Source organism: Schistocerca gregaria, chromosome X (genome assembly GCF_023897955.1).
Source record: "Schistocerca gregaria isolate iqSchGreg1 chromosome X, iqSchGreg1.2, whole genome shotgun sequence".
Taxonomy (NCBI): Eukaryota; Metazoa; Arthropoda; class Insecta; order Orthoptera; family Acrididae; genus Schistocerca; species Schistocerca gregaria.
The window spans coordinates 696,546,960-696,570,726 of record NC_064931.1 but is presented as its reverse complement, the minus strand read 5'-3'; the positions used below and the strand labels follow the sequence as shown (position 1 = coordinate 696,570,726).

At 39.1% G+C, this 23,767-nt stretch overlaps 1 protein-coding gene across 6 annotated transcripts in view; it reads right to left on the bottom strand.

Annotated features, from left to right (window-relative positions):
* Positions 1–254: 254 nt before the first annotated feature.
* LOC126299248 (serine-rich adhesin for platelets-like) overlaps positions 255–23,767 on the bottom strand; it is a 423,889-nt gene continuing 400,376 nt past the window's right edge. For all 6 annotated transcript variants that reach the window (XM_049991040.1, XM_049991044.1, XM_049991043.1 and 3 more), the window contains 2 exons: positions 23,089–23,191; positions 255–8,157 (listed from right to left, as the gene is read on the bottom strand). In XM_049991040.1, the coding sequence (XP_049846997.1) occupies positions 6,635–8,157; positions 23,089–23,191 (1,626 nt within the window). In that variant the 3' untranslated portion in view covers positions 255–6,634. The remainder of the gene's footprint in view (positions 8,158–23,088; positions 23,192–23,767) is intronic.

Genomic DNA, 23,767 nt, shown 5'->3' with positions numbered 1-23,767 from the left:
TTGTTTGGGCTATTTCTGGTTATTGACAGTCAACCAAATTTAGTTTCATTCTGCTGCCAGAAATAATTTGTGTGCGCTGTTAAATGCAAATAAAAGCGTTTCTTACATTTCCTTTCCCCCCTTTTGGATTCATACACAGAAACTACCAAACTCTAAAGCAATAACATCACAAAAGAAATAAAGTATATAAATCCTGATAGTACATGGATTACAAACACGAGAAAATTAATTTCTTTCAAGAAAGATTAGAGAAGTATCAAAAGGTGCATGTGTTTTATTGAAAGTAAAAATAAATGAACATTTTTCAAGTTTTTGTAAAAATATTCCTACAACATTGATATCTCTATTTATTTTCATAAATATTTTGCATGGATTAAAATGTTCTCACTTTGTACATTAAATAATACAATTTCCAAGCAATAAACAGAGATCAAATGTATGACCCCAACACTGTTATCAGTTCTTGTAATTACTAATTTAATTGAAAAAATGTATAAGAAACACATTTAAAATATTAACACACAATTATTTGCATCTGGGCACTCCAAAATCTAAACTTTTATTTATATATATATATACGTATATATATATATATATAAGTATATACATATGCACACAATTATACATACAAATATTACAGTCTGAGTAAAATAGTTTTATCACTCTGAAAAATGACTGGCAGGTAATAAATAAATACTATCTACAAATGCCCAGTTCCATAAATTAAAACACAGTTTCTACACTGTTCCCAATGTACAATGTGGATAAACACATTTAGCTTGGACTTGCAGTTACCCGAAATACAAAACACCGTACATTATCTAGGCTTCAAATTTGGCGAGGCATGTTCCACAAATCTTATATTTACAGAATTTTCATAGGAACCAATAATTATATCAATTACATTTATGCACACATGGAATTGCTGCAGTGTACAACAACATTCATACAATTATATCAGATTATTAAGTGTGAACCAGAAAAAAATATATTTCATTGTACAGCCAATTTCTCTAAGCACTTGAGTGAGCTTGCAAAATGATATCTGATGCAAGTGATCTCAGTCTTTTGCCAACAGAAAGGGGACTCGCTTACACTGAAGTAATTGAAAGAAGGCTGATGACTAATGATCAATTAAAAGTCTTAAACTTCTAGAAGTGGGATGGCTGTGCATTATACAGTACCAATTTCTAAATCACACTCGCCTATTTAAGGAGTGCATTTGTGTCCAGTTATCTGCTTTATATGCTGCCACAAACACTACGAAATGTTGCAGGGATAAATAATTTTAGAATCAACAGAGGTTTGGTTAGGAGGATGCACCATTTTCATTCTAGCTATACAGCCTGTTAATCAAGTTAGTTATGTGAAGTGGTCTCTACTACCACAATAAGTGTGTTAAAGCACTTATAAATATGAACTTATAAAATTAAATGATGGCATTACCAACAATGAATTAAATTAAATGATGGGATTACCAACAATGAATTTCAACTAAAAACTGAAAAACTTTGCAAAGTGAGAACACTCAGGAATTTCGTATTTATGATAAATATTTATGCACTACAGCGCATATTAAACAAACTATTTGGAGAAACACAACACTTTTACTACATAATGAGAGGCCAATGCCCTCCACTACTTACTACCCAGGAAGGGAAAAGTGTTCTATATATAAACAGGCTCATCTCCCATCATACTGACAAACTGAACTACCGCAGAATTATGAGCAGCAAATAATTAGTCAAAATACTATACAATGACCTGTCTTAAATATTTGTGATCACAAAATTTATAATAGAGACATAATATTTCACTATGAAACAACACAATAGTGCATTAAAAATGGTGCAACCTTCTCCTTACCACAGAAAATTAAGTGTGTCTCTCATTGAAAAATCATTAACTACATACAACAAATAATGTAAAAATGACCACATATTATATAACCTCATGGATTACTTCTTGTGCAGTATGTAACACTGGGTACTTAAACACATGTAGTAGCAGTTCTCTACATGATATACAAACAAATGTACAAGGTAAAAACAGTGTCATCAGTCTCCAAACATTTACCTCAGATTTTACATCGGTGGTCTGGTAATCCTGAATATCAATCACTTAACTGGCTACTACTGATTTCAATATGTGTAATCAGAAAATACATTTTCTTGAAAGCAAAGAAAGAATTTAATACATAAACTTAAGTAACAATATTACACAGCAAAAATCACAACACTTTTGCATCACATTATTATATAATAAATATTAGCTCCTGTTCAGAACCAGAGTACATAATTTCAGGAGTAGTAAGTGTTACATATAAATCATTCTGGCTCCTCTGCCAATGCCTCATATACTTTTGTACTTAAAAGATTCCAGACATTTTGCAGCATTTTCTTTTATTTAAGAAATAAAATAAGAAAGTATTCCAAGAATAATTACAACGAGAGGAGAATATAAGAAGCTAAATTTACTGGGGAAAGGGGGAGGGGGGAAGGGAGCTATAAAATCAACAACCACAGTAAATAAACAGACTAAAAAAAATGTGAACGGCATAAATTGTGATTGGCATTTGGATTACTCCATTACTCCACTTTCTTACAGAGTGAATGTGGTGTACTAATAGTATCTACATTCCTGCAAAAGACTGCTGAATACTGAGAAGAAGATGCTGTCAAGCCTGTTACACTGATGAAGTTTTACATTTACGTGAACTGAATGTTGCAGTGCTACAAATACAACTACAGAGGAATATCTAAAAATAAGTTAGGACATCAAATTTGTTCCCCATGACTGACACAGTATATCATAAGCACACAAAGGCAAAACCAGCAGGTTCTAAGCCAAACAATGCTATTAATTTTAAACTGGATAAATTCATCTCTTGTACACTTTCCCCTCATTTAAAATTATGTCACTATAGACGTTTTTAATATTTAGTGTGACTATACACTCTGGACATGAAACAGTGAAAGCAAAAATTCACCAGCTGTCTCTGGATTTAAGTAAGTTAGTGAAAATAAAATAAAATACATTTTTGACATATGAGTACAGGTACTAGTCATCCCTATGAAACGATGGCAAAACACTGTATGGTTAGTTTTAATGCAATAAAGGAGACAAATATTTAATGAGTATGGACAAAGGTTTGGGTCTAAATGTTTGACTGCCATAGTTAAATAACACAATGCAAGCCATCTTGATACCTTCAAAGTGCAACATGTTTTAAGGATGAACTTGAAACCTTTCTCCATAATATATTTAAACAATGCTGCAATAACTGTCAAAAAATTTTCAGTTACTAAGGTAACACCCAGTGGAGACAGAAGTAATATTTTTGAAACTTTTCCCTTGCCCATAATGAATATAATGTAACAGAACATGTCTGATGGTTTTGATATACAAAAGGAATGTTCAAATTTCATGTTCCATTGACATCTAGGCCTTTAGAAGTAGAGAAATAGCTCATATTGTGCAAGTGGAAAGAAATTGACCACAGTCACATTTTAAAAAACTACCTTGACATTTGTTTGAAAAGATTTAACGTAAAAAATACCAAACCTCAATGAGGATGAACAGAAAGGGATTTAAGCCTCACTTCTCCTGAGTACGTGTCTAGAGTCTTCACCAAAGGAACTGCAATAATTTGTTTTTGATTTGAGGGAATCATCTTCAAAAATAATCATTAAATATCTTAAAGATAAGAAACTATCATCACAGCAATGATCCAAAGAATTCGCCATCAGTTGCATAGCCACTTAGGAGAAAGGAACCACTATTATAAGTTCTTTTGAATGTTTTCACTACTTTAACTATGTTTGACATGACCAAGAATGTGGAACACGTACCTTAATTTTTTATATAACTTTTATTTGTCTAGATCACAAGTTTATAAAATGATATTACTGATCTCGGTTGTGATAGTAATCATATTAGATACAAGGTTGAAATTTGGGCAGTGTACATCTCTGATCTATTGAGTAAGATCAAATTTTAGTGAAAACTTTTTGCCAGTCTCCACAAACCAAAGTCTAGCTCTCTGTTTTGTCTGACACACTTAATCCATACGAGTTATGTTTACCATAGGGCTTCCTCTCACAATCTTGTGAGTCAAACATATTTTCTCTTTAACATGTGAAGTATTTCTATCACAATGTTTGTGTGCTTGTGGTTCAGGATTACATACAGCATTTGCTGTGTGACCTCACTGATTTTTGCATAACCCTACACTTAACGCTAGTGGATGATTAATTATTCTATCAAATCATAACATCCCACCATAAAACGTAACCATGGTTATTTACATTTTACAGTGTGCTGGTTTATGTTGACAAAGCAATTTAATATCTACCAGCATTAAATCAAGCAGTATAAAAGATCAATGAGGTCGTGCAGAATAAACAAGGGCACAGCTAAAGCTATGCTTTGCATGATCTTATTGATCTTTGCATAATGCTTGATTTAACACTGGTAGATATTTAATTACTCTGTCAAAGCACACCATCACACTGTAAATTGTAAACAACCATGATTATGTTTTACAGTGTGGTGATATGAACTGATAAAGTAATTAAACATCCACTGGTGTTAAACTTAGGGTTATACAAAATTTGATGATGTCACAGTATAAACCAGGGCACAGTAAAGGTAGCATGTAACCCCTAACCTGGAGCATATGAACAATATGACAAACACTTCACAAGAGAACAGATGTGTGTGACACAAGATTGTGAGAGTAAGCCCTGTGGTGAACATAACTCATCTGGACCTGGGTTAAGTCAACCAGAAGAAACTTAAAACACCATCTTACTCGACACATCAGAGAAGTGCACGGCCCAAATTTGAACACTGTATGTAAGATCCGATGATGACTGCTCTGCATAATCAAAACCACTAATACTTTATAAATTGTGATCTAGACAAATAAAAGATATATTTATTTTCTCTACTCTGCATTACAAAAAAGAACAATATTCAGTACTTTACAATATTAATTATATTGCAGTTGAGATAAATAATCTATGCCTTTGAAAGCATAGAAAAACGTATACATGTTCAATTTATTTAATAAAAGATGGGTTCTTCTTAGCTTGGGCTATAATGTTTTTTTTCCTTTGAATAGCCACTTTTGCATGATAGAACAGGCTGACTATGCTGTACAGTGATCTAACGAATATGGACAAATAACTGATATATGCATAGAGTTAGTTTTTTTTTTTTTTACCTTAATGACAATCTGTTTAATTCTCTTGTGTATCATTTGACACCATATTATTCCTTCTGTGATAAAGCAACAAAATGATTTTTTATAACTGATATGAATGTATGAGTATTCATTTTAAAGAAAATATCTGAGTGGCTTTATTTGAAAACAACATATAGGTCACAAATAACAGTATGCTGAAGGGGAGGGGTAGAGTACTGCACTGCACCACCACCCTCATGTTGTATGTCCAAAATGTGACTATTGGATGGCACATGTATGTACTCCTCATTATAACTGTCAAACTCTGAGCAAAAACCAAGGAATGTGATGACACACAGCTTCCAGCTCTATATTCCATCTGCTGTTCAAACAATATTTGTAACCTGCAGGCAAACTTTCTCTAGATACAGAAACTATTCTCTATCGCATGCAATATGGACATTTTGTATGAATCTCATAAAACCTCAGCACTACTATTCTGCCTAAGAACAAAGAAGACAAAAACTGATCCAGAAGTGTCATCTACATCTACCTACACAGTCATTTGTATCTGTACTAGCACTGCAACAAAACAGTTATGGTAACAGTGTCTTAATGGAAGTTCAGGAATCACTCCACATGAAACTATTGATAATGACTAGATTACATTCTGAAAACAAATATAAAACATGTTTCTCACCCACTGCAAGAACACCGGTAATACTTAAGTTTTAAAACCAACTTATTATTAACTGCCATTCACATAAGAAATAACAATGCTACAAAATGCCAAACAGTGAGCAGATTCGCAAACATGGGTTCCAGCATTAATGTGTGCAGTTTAATGTTCACCCATGTGATTACCTCTCTCTCTTCTCTCTCTCTCTCTCTCTCTCTCTCTCTCTCTCTCTCTCTCTCTCTCTCTCTCTCAAACACACAAACTTCCCTGTTGAATCAAACAAATCTAAGTAAACAGTGTAATACCACACTTTCTACACAAATATGGCCAGCATAGATGACATCATTATTTGAAATGTTAGCCATAATATGTTTTCAGAAATTAAATATTGTTCAGTAATGTACAAATTGCCAATAAAATAAAAACAACAAAACCAGCAGGTTTTCATTGCTGGAGCATAATATTTATGCAAAAGATTGGTTTTACACTTTAGAGCTGTTAAACGAAGCTTGACTGACTGCCTGTCACAGACTTCCTCACAGATCATAGGTGGTCAATTTTCACTAATAAAATAAATACTGATTTATGTTTTAGAATAGTGAAGAATTTGTGCTTAAATGACATTTTTATAGAAGAACGTACATTATAATGAATTTATTCTAAAATAATGACTCAACTTAGCAAAAAGTTGACCAATTTGAGCTGAGAATGGAAGTCAGTGGTGCATTTGCAAAGGTCAGCAAAGGCTGTGTCATGCTTTGCAAAGGTCAGGATGTCAATATACTTCTTACAGCCTCATCTAAAGCAGCATCACCATTTCCACTGCTGTCTTCTTCGATACCACCACCATTAGTAATAACAATGGTAGAGTTCCTATTTATGAAAGGATCTGTTTCACCACTATACTCAATGGACACTGGAGAATTAACACAAGAATTCACAACTGATGCTGTAGTCCTTTTTTGACACTTAAGAAGCTTTGTACTTCTCTCATCCGAAAATAATTTATCTTCAGCAACTTTCCTAGAGTATTTGTGATCTATTTCTTCAGAGTTTACATCTACCGGCAGGTTGAGTACACTCACATCACTCACGGCACCAACACTCGCAGATGGTAATTCGTAGCCGTCTTCTGAGCGTTGCAGATTCAGTATGCTATCGATAGCACTTTGTACTTGAGCATTTAAAGCATCATTTTCTTCCTCCTCCTCCTCCTCTTCCTCCTCCTCCTCCTCCTCCTCATCATCATCTTCGTCATCGTCATCATCATCATCGTCGTCATCATCATCATCGTCGTCATCATCGTCCTCGTCATCGTTTTCCTGTTCACTTTCACAAAAACTCCTATTTCCACGTATCACATTAGACAGTCCTTTAATACGTTCACTGACAAAATGAGTATCATGTTTGTGGCGTTTTCTTTTGTGCACAAAAGTTGTGGTACTGTCAGTGGTATCACAGATATCTCGCCTGTCTTTCTTTTGCACTTCAACATCACTACTTAAATTGTTCACAACACACTGGCTCAAATACTTCAATGGCTCACTCTCCCCAGCCACTCTTTCTCTAGAGCACCTACTTTTGAGACCCCCCGACACCACTCCTAACTTTTTCTCCCAGTTTGGATCTTCTGGAATTTCAGTATCTGAAGTAACAGATTTAGGAATATTGTGGTTATAGAGATCACAGAGTTCACCATTTGATGCACTATCACAGGACTTTTGCACTGTGTCCATATTTTCAGAGTTAGGTTCACATTTTAACGCATCTGTAGAAATGTTCTGAACACTATCGTGAGTCCTGTTGTACTCAGGAGTCCTACAATTCAACGGATCTAAATTTTTTAATCCGTGTGACATGTCATCATCAGCTTCCATTTTAATGTGGCGGCAGCAACTGTCGACATTCTCATTTTCTTCAGATTTTACAACAACAGTGGTCTCCTGAAGTGTACACGCAGATTGAGAGGTGGGACAAAATACTCCTAGCTCCTTTTGTATTTCTTCCCATTCATCATAATTCTGATCTACCTTCGGAACAAGTGCTGATGTAGACTGCTCCACTGGCATCGCTTCATCACTGTCTATATCGAAGTCCAACTTTTCCTTCTTTATAACAGTGAATTTGTCTTCTTCCAACTCTCTCTTTATTGATTCATTTTTCATGACATCCTGGATGACTACTCGCACATCTCTAATGTCAGCTAAATCGGAATTCAGATACCTGCAGCTCTGGCTATCAACTGCAGGCTCAGTTTTCAAAGCTGTTACATCTGCTGTCACTGGTTCTTCTGAAAAGAAGTAAAATTTTATTATCTACCCAGAATTTTTTTGAACAAACATAATATTTTCATTTGTACTATCATGTACACAAAATGTGAATACAAGACGAAAGTTTGTATTAGCAGCTGCCTATGGGATTTGTGGAACAAACACACGCTTCAGTTACAGTCAGTGTAAAAAATTACATTTTTTATTAATAATGGAACTGCGATTTAACATGGATAGTGAAAAGGGTTTTTTGGACCAATTTCTGTTGTAACTGGGCTTCTGGAAGAAACACTGACACAAAAAATTGGTTTATTCTGTTCAAAATTACTTTAGGATTGACAGCAACACTCACGAGACCAATACCCACGCAGCAACCGTGTAGTGTTGCCAAACTCCCACCCCCACCATTACAATATTGCATTTTGCACTATGCTTCAAGCTTTAGGTAGTTTGATGCCTTACGGGATAGTTTGTTGTGTGCTAAGATTGTTTTGTTTGTTTTCATTTCTTACAGTTGCGGAGCCATTAGCATTGTATGCTGTGATCACTGAATGATGTCAGAGGCAAGTCTGTAAAATGTTGTTAGGAGAAAATCTCAACGCTGCTTTCCTGGACAGGGGATTGCTGCACAAGGTCAGCCGAGAGAGATTTTTTGTGCATTATGTTCCTGCACTGGCAGCAATTATTCTTAATGATGTTCCTAGCTAATCTGTTGCTGACAAGATGCTGACATGTAGTGATGTCAAAGTAAATGATAATCTTAAAATGGTGGAGCTTACAGAACTAATCTCTCTCCACAAGCAATGGTTCACAAGATATGAAACTGACAAGCTGACAAACACACATGGACACACAGTCACTAGGCCAGGGCCTAAATTGTGAGAAGAGGAGAAGGCTAGAAGAAAGGTTCTGCTTGAGCAGGGATAAAACATAAGTGCGAAGCTTCAGCCCGCTTTTCCTGGAGGAGGAAGGGAGCTGGATAGATGGCTGATACCGATGCCGTCACAAAATGGGCCGCAAGGTACTGCGCAAGAACTGATGGACCCTATAAAGGCCATCCAGAAAGACAAACCCTTGGATGGAAGACTGCCACTGGAACTATGGAGGGTACATAGTGTCGTCCACAACTGTGATGAAGGGACAGAAGAACCCGAGGAGGAAACAAAGCGTTGACAATACACCAACTTGTTCTGTTTGGTTAAGTAATGGGCACTGACACAAAGACATTTAAAGGTAAGAAGATTGGTGGAGGACAGATGCCACTTAAGGCATTGCAAGGCCCAACGTTAATCACAGATGGTGATGGTTATGGCAGTGTTCCACCACAGGATCAGCCGGCAGCAGAAGGAGCCCACTAAGAAGTGGCAAATAATTGTATTTGAAATGCCATGGATGACTTCATCAATACAATGTGGCAAAGAGGAGGGAAACATAATCTGGGCGATACAGAGAGGCCAATCAGCATGATGGAAAGCCCAGTAAGGTAACCTGGACATAAAAGGTCAGGAAGGGGATAAGAGAATCAACAGGAAGTGGTCACCATGGCAGAGGTCGTCATGCGGCAACCACTGTAATGAAGAAAGAACAGGAAAGGAAATGCGTGAAAGGTCTATTGGCGCAGAGAAAGTGCCTTATGCCACACTGAAATGGGTAGGAAACCATCATTAAAAAGGTACAGGTCATGGTCTGCAAGAAACTGGTCTATGAGGAGACCCCAACTAGACTAGAAAGCACTGGCCCACAAGGGGTGACGGGCATTAAAATCTCTTGGGAGGAGGAGGTGGAGGTGGAGGAGGAGGAGTAAGAGGGGCAGTGCTCCACCACAGGATCAGCTGGAAGTGAAAGGAGCCACTGAGAGGGGGGAAGGATGTTAGGGCAGTGGGTGTAGGTGGTCTGTCAGGAAGGAGACAGAGACTGTAAACAATGACCACTGAAACTTCCTAACAGATTAAAACCGTGTGCACGACCGAGACTCAAACTCGCCAGGAAGTTTCATATCAGCGCACACTCCGCTGCAGAGTGAAAATTTCATTCTGGAATAACCTGGACAACAATTGCTTCCAATTTTATATGAAGGGGGAGCCATGTACTAACAACGTCTGTATAGGCCAACATGCAGACACCACCCGAAGACCTAAAATGGCCAACATGCTTCTGACAGAAAGTGCAGATCCCATGAACAGTTGGAGAGTGAGCATCAGCAAAAACATGTGATGTACTCTGCCAATAGCAACTTCACTTTGGTATTGTGAACACACAACTAGAAAAAATTAATGGTTTAAATTTATATACATATGTACAATATAGCTAAAAGAAAAGCTAAGCTTTTTGCATTAAATATTGGTCATCAAAATTTGTTTGCTGTTTTTTCTGAGAATGCAATCAGGCAGGATCCTAACAGCACATCTTAAATTGGATCATCAGCTGAATATCTCTGACAAACACGATTACAAATTTCACTACTGTGCACCGAACATTTTGTGGGTTACCTGGTCGAGTAAATGTTCCAGCAAGCATTTTTCTGTAGAAAAGTCAATTACATGTGAAAGTGCACAGCCGACTTCCTTCCCCATCCTTCCCTAATCCGATGGGATCAATGACCTCACAGTTTGGTTTCCTCCCTTTAATCAACCAACCAACCATGTAAAATTTCTCAAGAACTGAACTCAAACCTTTTTTTTTTTAAGGATAATTTTTGCATCATTACTGCATAATTTGTAATCTATGAAAGAACTAAAATAAACATGAAAAACTGACCTCGAAGCTTGGTATTTTATAGCATGTGTTGCCGTTTAAGATGTATCATATAGCAATACACTAGAAAAGTTTTAAATAATAGCATAAATGGTTCGTGTTCTGCGCCCAAAATTGTTTCTAAGTGGCTGGTCCTCAAGGTGTTTAAGTTTTGAATGAGATTCAAACACACTGTGATTTAAGATACTCACCGCACATTCTCACGCAGTGTAATTCATCTTGCCTAAATAGAAATTTACTTTGAAAGTAACACTTCTCAAACCACCATTCGCAACATTTTCCCATGACATATAAGGACGGTAAACATTTTTGACACCATACTCACTGAAAACAGTTTGCTGTTATGAAGTATTGCAGTCTTCGTTCTAAAGCCTTTGACACTTGTGTGTGCACTGTTTTTTGTTCACGGTGTATACGTGGAAAAGGAAAAAACATTCCCGGGTTTTTCCTGATTTCCCGGTTAAAAAATACACTTTCTCCCGGGTCAAAATACGCTTTTTCCGTGTTAAGTGACAATATACCTTCCCTCGGGATCGTAAAACTGATCAATCCTTTGATTGGTTTTATACACCGGTGTAGAACCTACCACCACTTTAGGAAACGAACCCCAGAAAAAAATGTGTTTTGGAAAGATCTCTGATGTGCAGCAACATGTATGCTGCATATTTTTGTATTACGAAAGTATATAGTTGAATTCCAATAAACACAGAACGTTAGTTTCCGAAGCATTGAAATCATGAGGTGCTTTTGTTAGCCAATCATAGCTCATGTCATTTGATCTCGCCAGCCAATGATAGCAGATATTTATTGCATTTACATGGGGCTCTGAAAACTGTATTTAGTAAACTGATCTCCAAGTACCACTTTTGCGTGGTCATGTAAACAATTCAAAACCAATTTGGAAATCCACTTCTGGTTGTCTGTTCTCCAATCCTGCAGTCGATTTTTGCTCCCATGTAAACACAACTGGTTTTTAAATATGCTTGGGCTGTCGGGTTTCATTTTATTTTTAAAAATGTTTATGTAATATGGACAAAGTTGCTTTTTGTAGAGTGAACAATAAGCAGAAATGTTAGATTCACTATTTACAACTAGTCTAATTGAAGAGAAAAAGCGATTGTGCTGACTAAATAGCTGTTTTCCAGGTGCCGTAGTTAACTGCTCGAGCAAATCCACTTCAGACCTTAACGTGCAAACACGACAGTGAAAAAAAGGTTCTGGAATTCAGTTTTCGACTTTTGGAAGATGAGTCGCATGTAAAAATAGTGATTCAGAGCACAGGACACATGATGTAGTCAGCCTATAGCAACATCACTGTTAAGTTGTTCGAACACACAAATAGGAAAAGTTGATGGTTTAAATTAATGTACATAGTGTAGCAACAAGAAAAGCTAAGCTTTTACATATAACATTTGTCTTTTTTTGCATGTGTTGCAGTTTGATACATCACACCAATGTGGCAGTAAAATTTAAAGTAATGACATAAATGTCCGGTCTTCTGGGTTCGAAATTCTTCAAAGTGGCTGGCCCTCAAAGTGTTAAGCTTTAAATTAAAATCAAACACTCTGTGAGTTAAGAAATTCAAAGCATGTTCGCACACATAACGTAACTCAAAATGCATATAATAAAATGTTCTTTGAAAGTAACGCTTTTAAAATGACCAGTCGCAATGATGCCATACGTCCTAAAAGATAATAACGTGCACTTGAAATTCCACAAATAGTAAAATAAATTGACTGCCTGTGTGGAAAAGATTAATTAATACTCGACTGCCAAAAACCCGGAAATAAAATAAAATCAGAAACGAAATTAATAACATATTGTCGCAGAAAAAAGCTGAGTAGCTCTGTGATGTAGTGGTTATGGTACTAAACTGTAGCATGGAGGGTCACGAGTTCAAAACTCACCTAGATTGTACAATTTTAATTTCTATATCCAGTTCGAGTACATTCTAGAAGTATCCACAAATGTAAATAATCATTGCACTGGAATGATATATATATACTGTATGTGTTCTGGCCAGAGGCAGTTCGCTTCGCACTCTTCTATGTGCAAGTGCTGAATAAAACCTTTGTTAAGTGAAGTTAGTGTTCGTCATTCTTCTAATAACACCTTCTTCTATGTAACATTATTCTGGTGGAGATGCTCGTTACTGGAACTTGTTATAGTGAACATTATCGATGACACAGTGGCTCCCATCAGGCCACGACAGAGCCGCCGTTTACGTGGCGAGAAACCCGACTTCAAGTCATATTCAACAGATCGCAATCTATCAGACACAGAAGAAGAGGAGGATGTTATGACGACGGCAACTGTGTACCACCACATGGGACATCCTTCTGGGTTCTCTGGTGACGACGGCCCAGATCCAAACAAGTGGCTTAAGGTATATGAGCGTACAGCCAAATTTAACAATTGGCTAATGTATTTTCCTACTTGGAGGGTACTGCCAAGCAATAGTATGAGAACAACGACGAGAAGTTCATTAACTGGGAAGTATTCCAGGTGGAACTGCGCAAGTATTTCGGTGACAAACAATGAGAGAAGTGCGAGGCTCAAGATAAATTGAAGTGCAGGGCACCTGTGTCCAGGAGAAACTACAGCATCATACATTCAAGACGTCTTGGAGCTGTGTAAAATAGTGGATCCTAGAATGAAGGAGGAAGACAGAAGATAAGGTTGCACGTCTCGTGATGGGTTTTGCTGAGGACATGTATCAAGCTCTACTCCTGAAGGAGGTTTCAACAGCAGACGAATTCATAAAATGTTACCAGTATATCGAGACAATACATCAAAAAAAGAATTACATGCAAGAAGTTTGACTTCCAAACATTGTATCAATGTATGTGATGGAGGAAGCAACTGATTTCACAAGTGTTATTCATCAGATAGTGAGAGAGGAAGTTCAGAAGGTACTTGGATTGCACGAAGAGCAAAAAACAGAGATGCTTCAAGAGGTCATAAAGGAGGAAGTACAAAAGACATTGAACCCAATCTCTCGTCCTTCATTTCCCTTTAAAACGGTGAAAAAGTTGAGACCCAGGCGGAGTTACGTTCCTACAATGTCACATGAGGAACCTGTTTGGGCACCAAAGAAGACTGACATCTGGAGGACCCAGGATAACCAACCAGTATGTTTCCACTGTGGACGACTGGGACATGTGGTGCACTATTGTCGGGAAAGGCGGTGGATATTTGATGACGGCCGTGCCAGAAGATCTTAGCTGACGTCAACTCCTGGATGACGAAGATGAACGATAAGATGTGGGTGCAGAATGATGTAGGTCACCATCGCTGGAAGCCAGCCGCTAGAGAAGACGTTCCCCAACACGCCAACCAAGGTCTCCATCGCCGTTTAGAAACTCCAGCCAATCACCTAGCTGCTGCAACCGGGAAAACTAAAGGGCCTGACCTTCCTTGGAGGTGAGGCTGCCGAAAAGAAATATCCTTTGCCGTCAATCACTACAAAAATGATAGAAAACTATGTCGATACCCTCATGGATGGCCAACCAGCCCAAGCTCTTGTGGACTCTGCAGCATCATACTCAGTCATTTCGGAGAAGTACCATCAACAGTTGCAGAAAACTGTATTCGTCAACAACAAAATATCTCTACTGAAGGTGGCTAAAAGGAAATACGATGGGACTTTTTGAAAGTTTATCAGTCAATTATACAGGGTGTTACACAAAGGTACGGCCAAACTTTCAGGAAACATTCCTCACACACAAATAAAGAAAAGATGTTATAACGCTTAATTTCCATGTTAGAGCTCATTTTAGTTTCGTCAGTATGTACTGTACTTTCTCGATTCACCGCCAGTTGGCCCAATTGAAGGAAGGTAATGTTGACTTCGGTGCTAGCATCAAGTACATCAATATGTAGCATCAACTGGTTAGTGTTCATCACAAACGTGGTTTTGCAGTCAGTGCAATATTTACAAATGCGAAGTAGGCAGATGCCCCCTTCATGTATGGATTAGCATGGGGCAATAGCCGTGGCGCGGTACGTTTGTATAGAGACAGATTTCCAGAACGTAGGTGACCTGACAGGAAGACGTTCGAAACAATGGATCGGCATCTTAGGGAGCACGGAACATTGTAGCCTATGACTCGCGACTGGGAAAGACCTAGAATGACGAGGACACCTGCAATGGACGAGGCAATTCTTTGTGCAGTTGACGATAACCCTAATGACAGCGTCAGAGAAGTTGCTGCTGTACAAGTTAACGTTGACCACGTCACTGTATGGAGAGTGCTACGGGAGAACCAGTTGTTTCCGTACCATGTACAGCATGTGCAGGCACTATCAGAAGCTGATTGGCCTCCAATGGTACACTTCTGTGAATGGTTCATCCAACAATGTGTCAATCCTCATTTCAGTGCAAATGTTCTCTTTAAGGATGAGGCTTCATTCCAACATGGTCAAATTGTAAATTTTCACAATAAACATGTGTGGGCTGACGAGAATCCGCACGCAATTGTGCAATCACATCACCAACACAGATTTTCTGTGAACGTTTGGGCAGGCATTGTTGGTGATGTCTTGATTGGGCCTCATGTTCTTCCACCTATGCTCAATGGAGCACATTATCATGATTTCATACGGGATACTCTACCTGTGCTGCTAGAACATGTGCCTTTACAAGTACGACACAACATGTGATTCATGCACGATGGAGCTCCTGCTCATTTCAGTCGAAGTATTTGTACGCTTCTCAACAACAGATTCGGTGACCGATGGATTGGTAGAGGTGGACCAATTCCATGGCCTCCACGCTCTCCTGACCTCAACCCTCTTGACTTTCATTTATGGGGGCATTTGACAGCTCTTGTCTACGCAACCCCAGTACCAAATGTAGAGACTCTTTGTGCTCATATTGTGGACGGCTGTGATACAATACGCCATTCTCCAGGGCATCAGGGATTCCATGTGACGGAGGGTGGATGCATGTATCCTATCTAACGGAGGACATTTTGAACATTTCCTGTAACAAAGTGTTTGAAGTCATGCTGGTACGTTCTGTTGCTGTGTGTTTCCATTCCATGATTAATGTAATTTGAAGAGAAGTAATAAAATGAGCTCTAACATGGAAAGTAAGCGTTTCCAGTCACATGTCCACATAAAATATTTTATTTCTTTGTGTGTGAGGAATGTTTCCTGAAAGTTTGGCCGTACCTTTTTGTAACACCCTGTAGATTGTGGCCGCTCGAAGATTATGCTAGATGAGATGAGAAACCGTGAATAGGAACATGCGGATCCAAGTGTGTGGAAACTATTTGTGCTGGATGAAGTGATCACTCCTGCAGTCAGCACTAGAAAGGTAACTGTCACAAGTCATGTCATCCATAAACCCATGGATCTTGTAGTGGAATGTAAGAGAAGCATATCACTGAAGAATAACTTGGTCATCCCAGCGTCTGTCGTCTCGTTTAAGAACAGATTCGGTGAATTGTGGATAGGTAACTGTCACCAAAAACAGCAGATCCTTCCAAGGCACATGTGCATAGCAAACGCCAAGTCGTTAATTGAAAAACAGCTGAGTGTCATAGAAACCTCCCATGCCGAGTCTGTCGGCAAAATTAGCGCTACCACTATGAGGCAAGATCTTCTAGCTCGACTACCACCAGATCTCGCTAAGGACCAACAGGAAAAGCTACTTGCCACTCTTCGAGAGTTCTCTGAATGTTTCAATCCACAGGTGAAGAGCAAACTAGACAAATCGAAGGTGAAGCACCAGACTAGCACTGGAGACCATCAACCAATAACCCAGACAGCATACCGCGTGTCAGCACCGGGACGTCGAATAATTCGCAATGAGGTAGAGAAAATGATGAAGAATCACATCATTCAGCGTTCGCGGAGCCCATGGTAGTCACCAGTGGTCCGTATCAGGAAGAAGGATGGCAGTTGGCGCTTTTGTGTTGATTACATGAAGTTTAATAAGATAGCTAAAAAGGACATTTACTCTCTTTCACAAATTGATGTTACTTTAGATTGTCTGAAGGGGGCTAAGTTTTTCTCAACCATGAACATGTACAGGGGATACTGGCAAATCGAAGTAGATAAGGCTGATCGTGAGAAAACTGCATTCAGCACCCCTGAGGGCCTGTATGAGTTAAGGTAATGCCCTTTGGTTTGTGTAATGCACCAGCAACTTTTGAATGGATGATGGATAATCTTCTAAGTCACCTGAAGTGAACTACGTGTCTTTGTTATTTAAATGACATTAAAGTGTCCTCCAGAGACATTTGATGAACATATAAAAAGAGCGGGGGCCGTTATTAAGTGACTCCAACAAGGCGGACTGAAACTTTAGCCAAGAAAGTGTCTCTTTGGAGCAAAATAAGTCAAAGTACTTGGACAACTTGTGTCAAAACAAAGGTGTGCGACCAGACCCAGAAAAAGGGGGGTTCTATAACAAAATTCCTGATTCCTAAAAGTATTAGAGATGTGAGAAGCTTCCTTGGATAATGTTCTTATTACCGTCGTTTTATCAAAGACTTTTGTATCAAAGGCAGGCCACTTCAAGAATTGTTAAAAGCTGATGCTAAATTTATCTGATGTGCTGCGAAATGCTCTGATGACTGACTCTGTACTTGGTCTGTATGATGAGAGAGCACCTACAGAACTACACACACATGCCAGCGGGTATGGGATTGGTGCTGTTCTGGTGCAAATTTCAGAGGGAAAAGAGAAAGTTATAGCCTATGCTTCTAGGACACTTACAAAAGCCGAGAAAAACTACTCAACTACAGAAAGACAATGTCTTGCTGTGATCTCGTCCATGTGCAAATTTCGACAGTATCTCCAAAGAAGGCCATTCACAGTTGTTACAGACCATCATTCACTTTGTTGGTTGACAGGTCTTAAGGATCCAACAGGACAACTCACCAGGTGGGCACTACGTCTTCATGAGTATGACATTACCATAGTGTACAAAAGTGGAAGAAAACACCAAGATGCCGACTATCTCTCAAGAAACCCCGTGTGAGACTATCTAGACTTCAATGAAGACAGTGACCGTCTCACTGCAATCCAGGATCTCTCTGCTGAGCAGAAGGACACCAAGATCTCAAATTATGCTTGCCTTAAATCAGTCAGAGGATGTGAAAGGACAATTTAAGGTAGTTAATGGATTACTTTGCAAGTAAAACTTTGATCCATTTGGAAAGACGTGGCTAGCAGTGATTCCTAAACATGTGCGCTTAGATGCTCTACAGAAATTCCATGACACCTGAGGCCGCACATTTAGAATTTATTAAGATATAAGCCGCAAGAGATTTTTCTGGTCAGGTTTATTTAGGTGTGTCCATCACTATGTGTCGCACTGTCGAGAGTCCCAGAGGAGAAAGGCAGTTCCTCAGAAACCACCTGGCTCACACCAATTCCACCAGCCGAAATGCCTTTCCAGCGTGTTATGATTGACCTCCTCGGATGATTTTCAATGTCTGCTAGTGGCAATAGACGGATTATTGTTTGCACTGATTACCTGACATGCTATGCCATTACAAAAGCCGTGGAAACAGCCAAAGTGTTCGAGGTAGCCAAATTCATCATGGAAGACATTGTATTAAAACACAGTGCCCCAAGGTCATTAATTACGGGATCGAGGGAAAGTCAAATCTTGTGACACAGATAAACCGTTGGTGCAACGTTACTCATCACATGATGACTGCCTACCATCTGCAAACTAAAGGGCTTACTGAACGCCTTAATAATACCTTGGCCGACATGCTATCAATGTTCTTCAATGTTGAGCAGAGCAATAGGGATGAGGCGCTACCTTTTGTGATGTTTGCCTACAACACTGCCAAACAAGACACCACAGGATTTACGCCATTTTTCCTGGTGCATGTGCTTGAGGCGACTATGATGATGGACTCTGTGTTTCCGTTACATCCTGATGACATGGACGATGACTACATCGGCCAGGTGTTAACCAGTGCTGAGGAAGCTCGACAGTTAGCTCTACTCTGCACGCTGCAGCCTCAAGAAAATGATCGCCGATGGTATGACGCAAACCACTGGCCTGTTATCTATTGGCCTGGTGACCTCGTCTGGATCTTCACTCCTGTTCGGAAGGTTGGTCTCTCTGAGAAGTTCTTCAGGCGCTACTTTGGACCTTATAAGGTTGTAAGACAGTTCTCTGATGTTACTTATGAAGCTGAAGATTTCGACCCCGACACAAGACGACAAAAGGTCAGAAATACAGTCCATGTCCTTCGAATGAAGCCCTATAAGGATCCTGCAACCCAGGATAAATTTGAAGCTCCAGCAACAGGCAACAAGCGGAAAGGTGACTACGAGCATAGTAGCAAAAGAACTTATAAGAAAATCCCCGCCAGGGCGAGAATCAGTCATCAGGAGTCAGAGTATGCAGGACCGATGACTCGTTCCTGGACTAGGAGGATGTAACACCGAGACGCTGTTTTCTTAAGGAGGGAGCAATGTCGCAGAAGAAGCTGAGCAGCTCCGTGGTTTAGTGGTTATGATACTAAACTGTTGCATAGAGGGTCGCGAGTTCAAAACTCACCTGGACAAAACAATTTTAATTTCTATATTCGGTTCGAGTACATTCTAGAAGTATCCACAAATGTTAAGGAACATATATATACTGTGTGTGTTCTCGCTAGAGGCAGTTCGCTCCGCGCTCTTGCATGTGCAAGTGCTGAATAAACCTTTGTTAAGTGAAGTTTGTGTTCGTCATTCATCTAATTACACTTTCTCCTACGTGACAATATTTTAGCCTTCCATAATTATGTAAAAATTTTAATTCTCTTTATTACTACTGGCCACAGAAATCCGTTTTGTTCTTGAGGGCTGTAAACCAAGAGGAAACAGCAAACTTAAACACGGTTCACGTTGAGACTACCCCTCATCCCACTACAACTCATAATGCTTTGCGCATGCACAAATCTGGCAGCTTGGGTGTGTCAGAAAAATGTTTCCAGGTACAATCTGGCTGCTTGTTGCTACTGTTGATACCACTCGTGTCTAGTTATCTTGATAAAGCTAACAGTTGCACTTGAAGTAGCCAGAAGCGGGAGAAGGTACTGCTCATACGCGACTGAACTGCGCATGCGCAGAAGCCCACTGGCAACTGCTCAAATGAACCTAAAGTGAACCGCTGTGCCTTAACGCCCATCAGAAACAGTATGTTGTTATGAAGTATTGCATAGTCTTCTTCATAAAGCCCTTGACACACTTTGCTGTTGGCAGACACTTGTGTGTGTGGCCTGTGTTTTGTTGCTGTAAATGGTGCATTTCCTTTGCAACTTAAGTTATATCTATTCCTTTTCCGCGTATATGTTTAGTTGCTGCAGTATTATATTGTGGTAACGGGCTAAAGCGTAATTCTCTGTTAGAGTATCAGTTCTTACCAGTAAAAGCTAGAAAATTTAACTGCAAACTAAAACAATGAAAAATTCACCGAATTCTTAAAAATTCCCAGGTTTTTCCAAGTTTTCTCCCAGACGAAAAGTGTCACAGATTCTTCCCTGATTTCCCAGAGCATATACATCCAGTTTGTTGTTGTAAATGGCACATTTCTTTTGTAACTAAAGCTCTATTTTGGTGTTATCATCTTGTTTTTGTTTTATTGCTGCAGTATAATTCTGCAGTAGCAGGATAAAGTAAAATCCTTCGCTGAAGTATCAGTTCTTACCAATTAAAATTACAAAAATTCAGTGGAAAACTGAAGCAACAAAAAATACCTGGAATTAAAAAAAATCCCAAATTTTTCCAAGATGAAAAAATTTCTGGTTTCTTCCTGGATTTCATGGTTGTCCCAGTGAATATACGCCTCGAGTAATATGAATCGTAGTCTGCAAGGAAAAAATGTGAAACATTGCTTGCAATCAAAACAATGAACTTAACCTGTGTGTGGTGACAACTAAGATCAGCCATGTGAAGTCTGAATGCTTCCAATTCATTCAAAAAATGCTGACTGTGTCTAAAAGCAGTGCAAGTGGACACTTCCAAGTGGCTCCGAACCTGGGATGGGACCCGACCCTTGGGTGTTTCGGACTGTTTGATGCTGGACTAATGGATGTCTACTTACTGCTCAAAGTTAGGTAAAATACTGAAAAAGCTTTATGCAACTTGCAGCAAAAATCCTTACTGTTACACACAAAGATAAATTTAACAGTGGGCTGTTTTTTGATTTATTTATACTTTTGAACTGATCGATAATCATCTTCTGCTCTACATCTACATCTACATCTACATCTACATCTACATCCATACTCCGCAAGCCACCTGACGGTGTGTGGCGGAGGGTACCCTGAGTACCTCTATCGGTTCTCCCTTCTATTCCAGTCTCGTATTGTACGTGGAAAGAAGGATTGTCGGTATGCTTCTGTGTGGGCTCTAATCTCTCTGATTTTATCATCATGGTCTCTTCGCGAGATATACATAGGAGGGAGCAATATACTGCTTGACTCTTCGGTGAAGGTATGTTCTCGAAACTTTAACAAAAGCCCGTACCGAGCTACTGAGCGTCTCTCCTGCAGAGTCTTCCACTGGAGTTTATCTATCATCTCCGTAACGCTTTCGCGATTACTAAATGATCCTGTAACGAAGTGCGCTGCTCTCCGTTGGATCTTCTCTATCTCTTCTATCAATCCTATCTGGTGCGGATCCCACACTGCTGAGCAGTATTCAATTAGTGGGCGAACAAGCGTACTGTAACCTACTTCCTTTGTTGTCGGATAGCATTTCCTTAGGATTCTTCCAATGAATCTCAGTCTGGCATCTGCTTTACAGACGATCAACTTTATATGATCATTCCATTTTAAATCACTCCTAATGCGTACTCCCAGATAATTTACGGAATTAACTGCTTCCAGTTGCTGACCTGCTATTTTGTAGCTAAATGATAAGGGACCTATCTTTCTATGTATTCGCATCACATTACACTTCGCTACATTGCGATTCAATTGCCATTCCGTGCACCATGCGTCAATTCGCTGCAGATCCTCCTGCATTTCAGTACAATTTTCCATTGTTGCAACCTCTCGATACACCACAGCATCATCTGCAAAAAGCTTCAGTGAACTTCCGATGTCATCCACCAGGTCATTTACGTATATTGTGAATAGCAATGGTCCTATGACACTCCCCTGCGGCACACCTGAAATCACTCTCACTTCGGAAGACTTCTCTCCATTGAGAATGACATGCTGCGTTCTGTTATCTAGGAACTCCTCAATCCAATCACACAATTGATCTGATAGTCCGTATGCTCTTACTTTGTTCATTAAACGACTGTGGGGAACTGTGTCAAATGCCTTGCGGAAGTCAAGAAACACGGCATCTACCTGTGAACCCGTGTCTAAGGCCCTCTGAGTTTCGTGGACGAATAGCGCAAGCTGGGTTTCACACGACCGTCTTTTTCGAAACCCATGCTGATTCCTACAGAGTAGATTTCTAGTCTCCAGAAAAGACATTATACTCTAACATAATACGTGTTCCAAAATTCTACAACTGATCGACGTTAGAGATATAGGTCTATAGTTCTGCACATCTGTTCGACGTCCCTTCTTGAAAACGGGGATGACCTGTGCCCTTTTCCAATCCTTTGGAATCCTGCTTAAGAAATTATACAAACATGGTATTCATGGCACTATCCACAACTTGTCTGTCATATCTTTCAGGCAACAGTCGTTAGAAAATATCTCATGAAAGTAAAAGTTATGATTCAGAATAGAATAAAGTTAGTTCTGGAGTATCTAAAGACTCCGTCTTTGGCCCTAATACTGCTCTTAATTTTTATACATGATTTACCATAACACCTGTCAGCAACAGAGGCAGTGTTGTTAGCAGATGAGTTATTAAAGGACAGACATAATGAAAATAATTTGCAGTGGGAGGTCTATGACAACAGAAGACGCAGCAAGATGGTTTAGCAGCAGTTGGAGAGTAGTAAATGAGAAGAAATTGGTATGGGTGAGAGTTAGCAATTTGAATGTTTCTGCTCTGTTTTAAAGTGAGCAATAATAGCTGTGTGGGTGAAACTCTGTGAGTGAGTGGTGACTGTGTTCTTTGTGTGTGTGTGTGTGTGAGAGAGAGAGAGAGAGAGAGAGAGAGAGAGAGAGAGAGAGAGAGAGAGGAAATTATCTATCCTTTCGTAAAGAATAAAAACTATATTTTCCTACAATATCTAATCTAACTCATAATGTTTATAGATTGCTTAATACCTTTTGCCCTCTGTTCCTCTTCCTTTAGCTTCTCCAGAATATTATGTTCCTCTGCCACAAACATCCGATCAATCATTATCAATTCTGATGTGTTTACTTCACGCTGAAAAGCAAACAATATGAAATTCATAAGATGCATGGAGGGAAATTGAATACAGACACTTAAAATGCTGTTATATCATTACACAACTGAACCAATAATGAATCATACAGTTATAGTGTAGTCCACAATGGAAACTTGAATAAAATACTTACATAATTATAGAGATGTAAGAAAATGTGAATATAGTGCACAAAATTCTGATCTCGATCATTGTGTGACCCTTATTTGTGCTAGTATTAAAGCCCTGTGGACTTATAAACACAAGCAGTAAAACTGTAATATCTGTACATATCAAACAAACAAACTAGTCAGACCGAAGGTACAAAATCAACTGGGCTAGGGCTTTAACAATAGCACTGATGATTGTCACACAGTGATTGAAATTGACTGGCAACTGTAAAATATTTACCAAAAACCTAACTTTGGAAGTAGCACTGTTTCATTTATACAAAAATGACAACAAGTAACTTAACATTCCTCAGTATTTGGCTCTCCATTTCCTTCTTGTCTGATCTTATCATGGCTACCAGCCTATCTGCACAGATTTCATTTGTGTACTCCCAGCCTCAAGGCAAC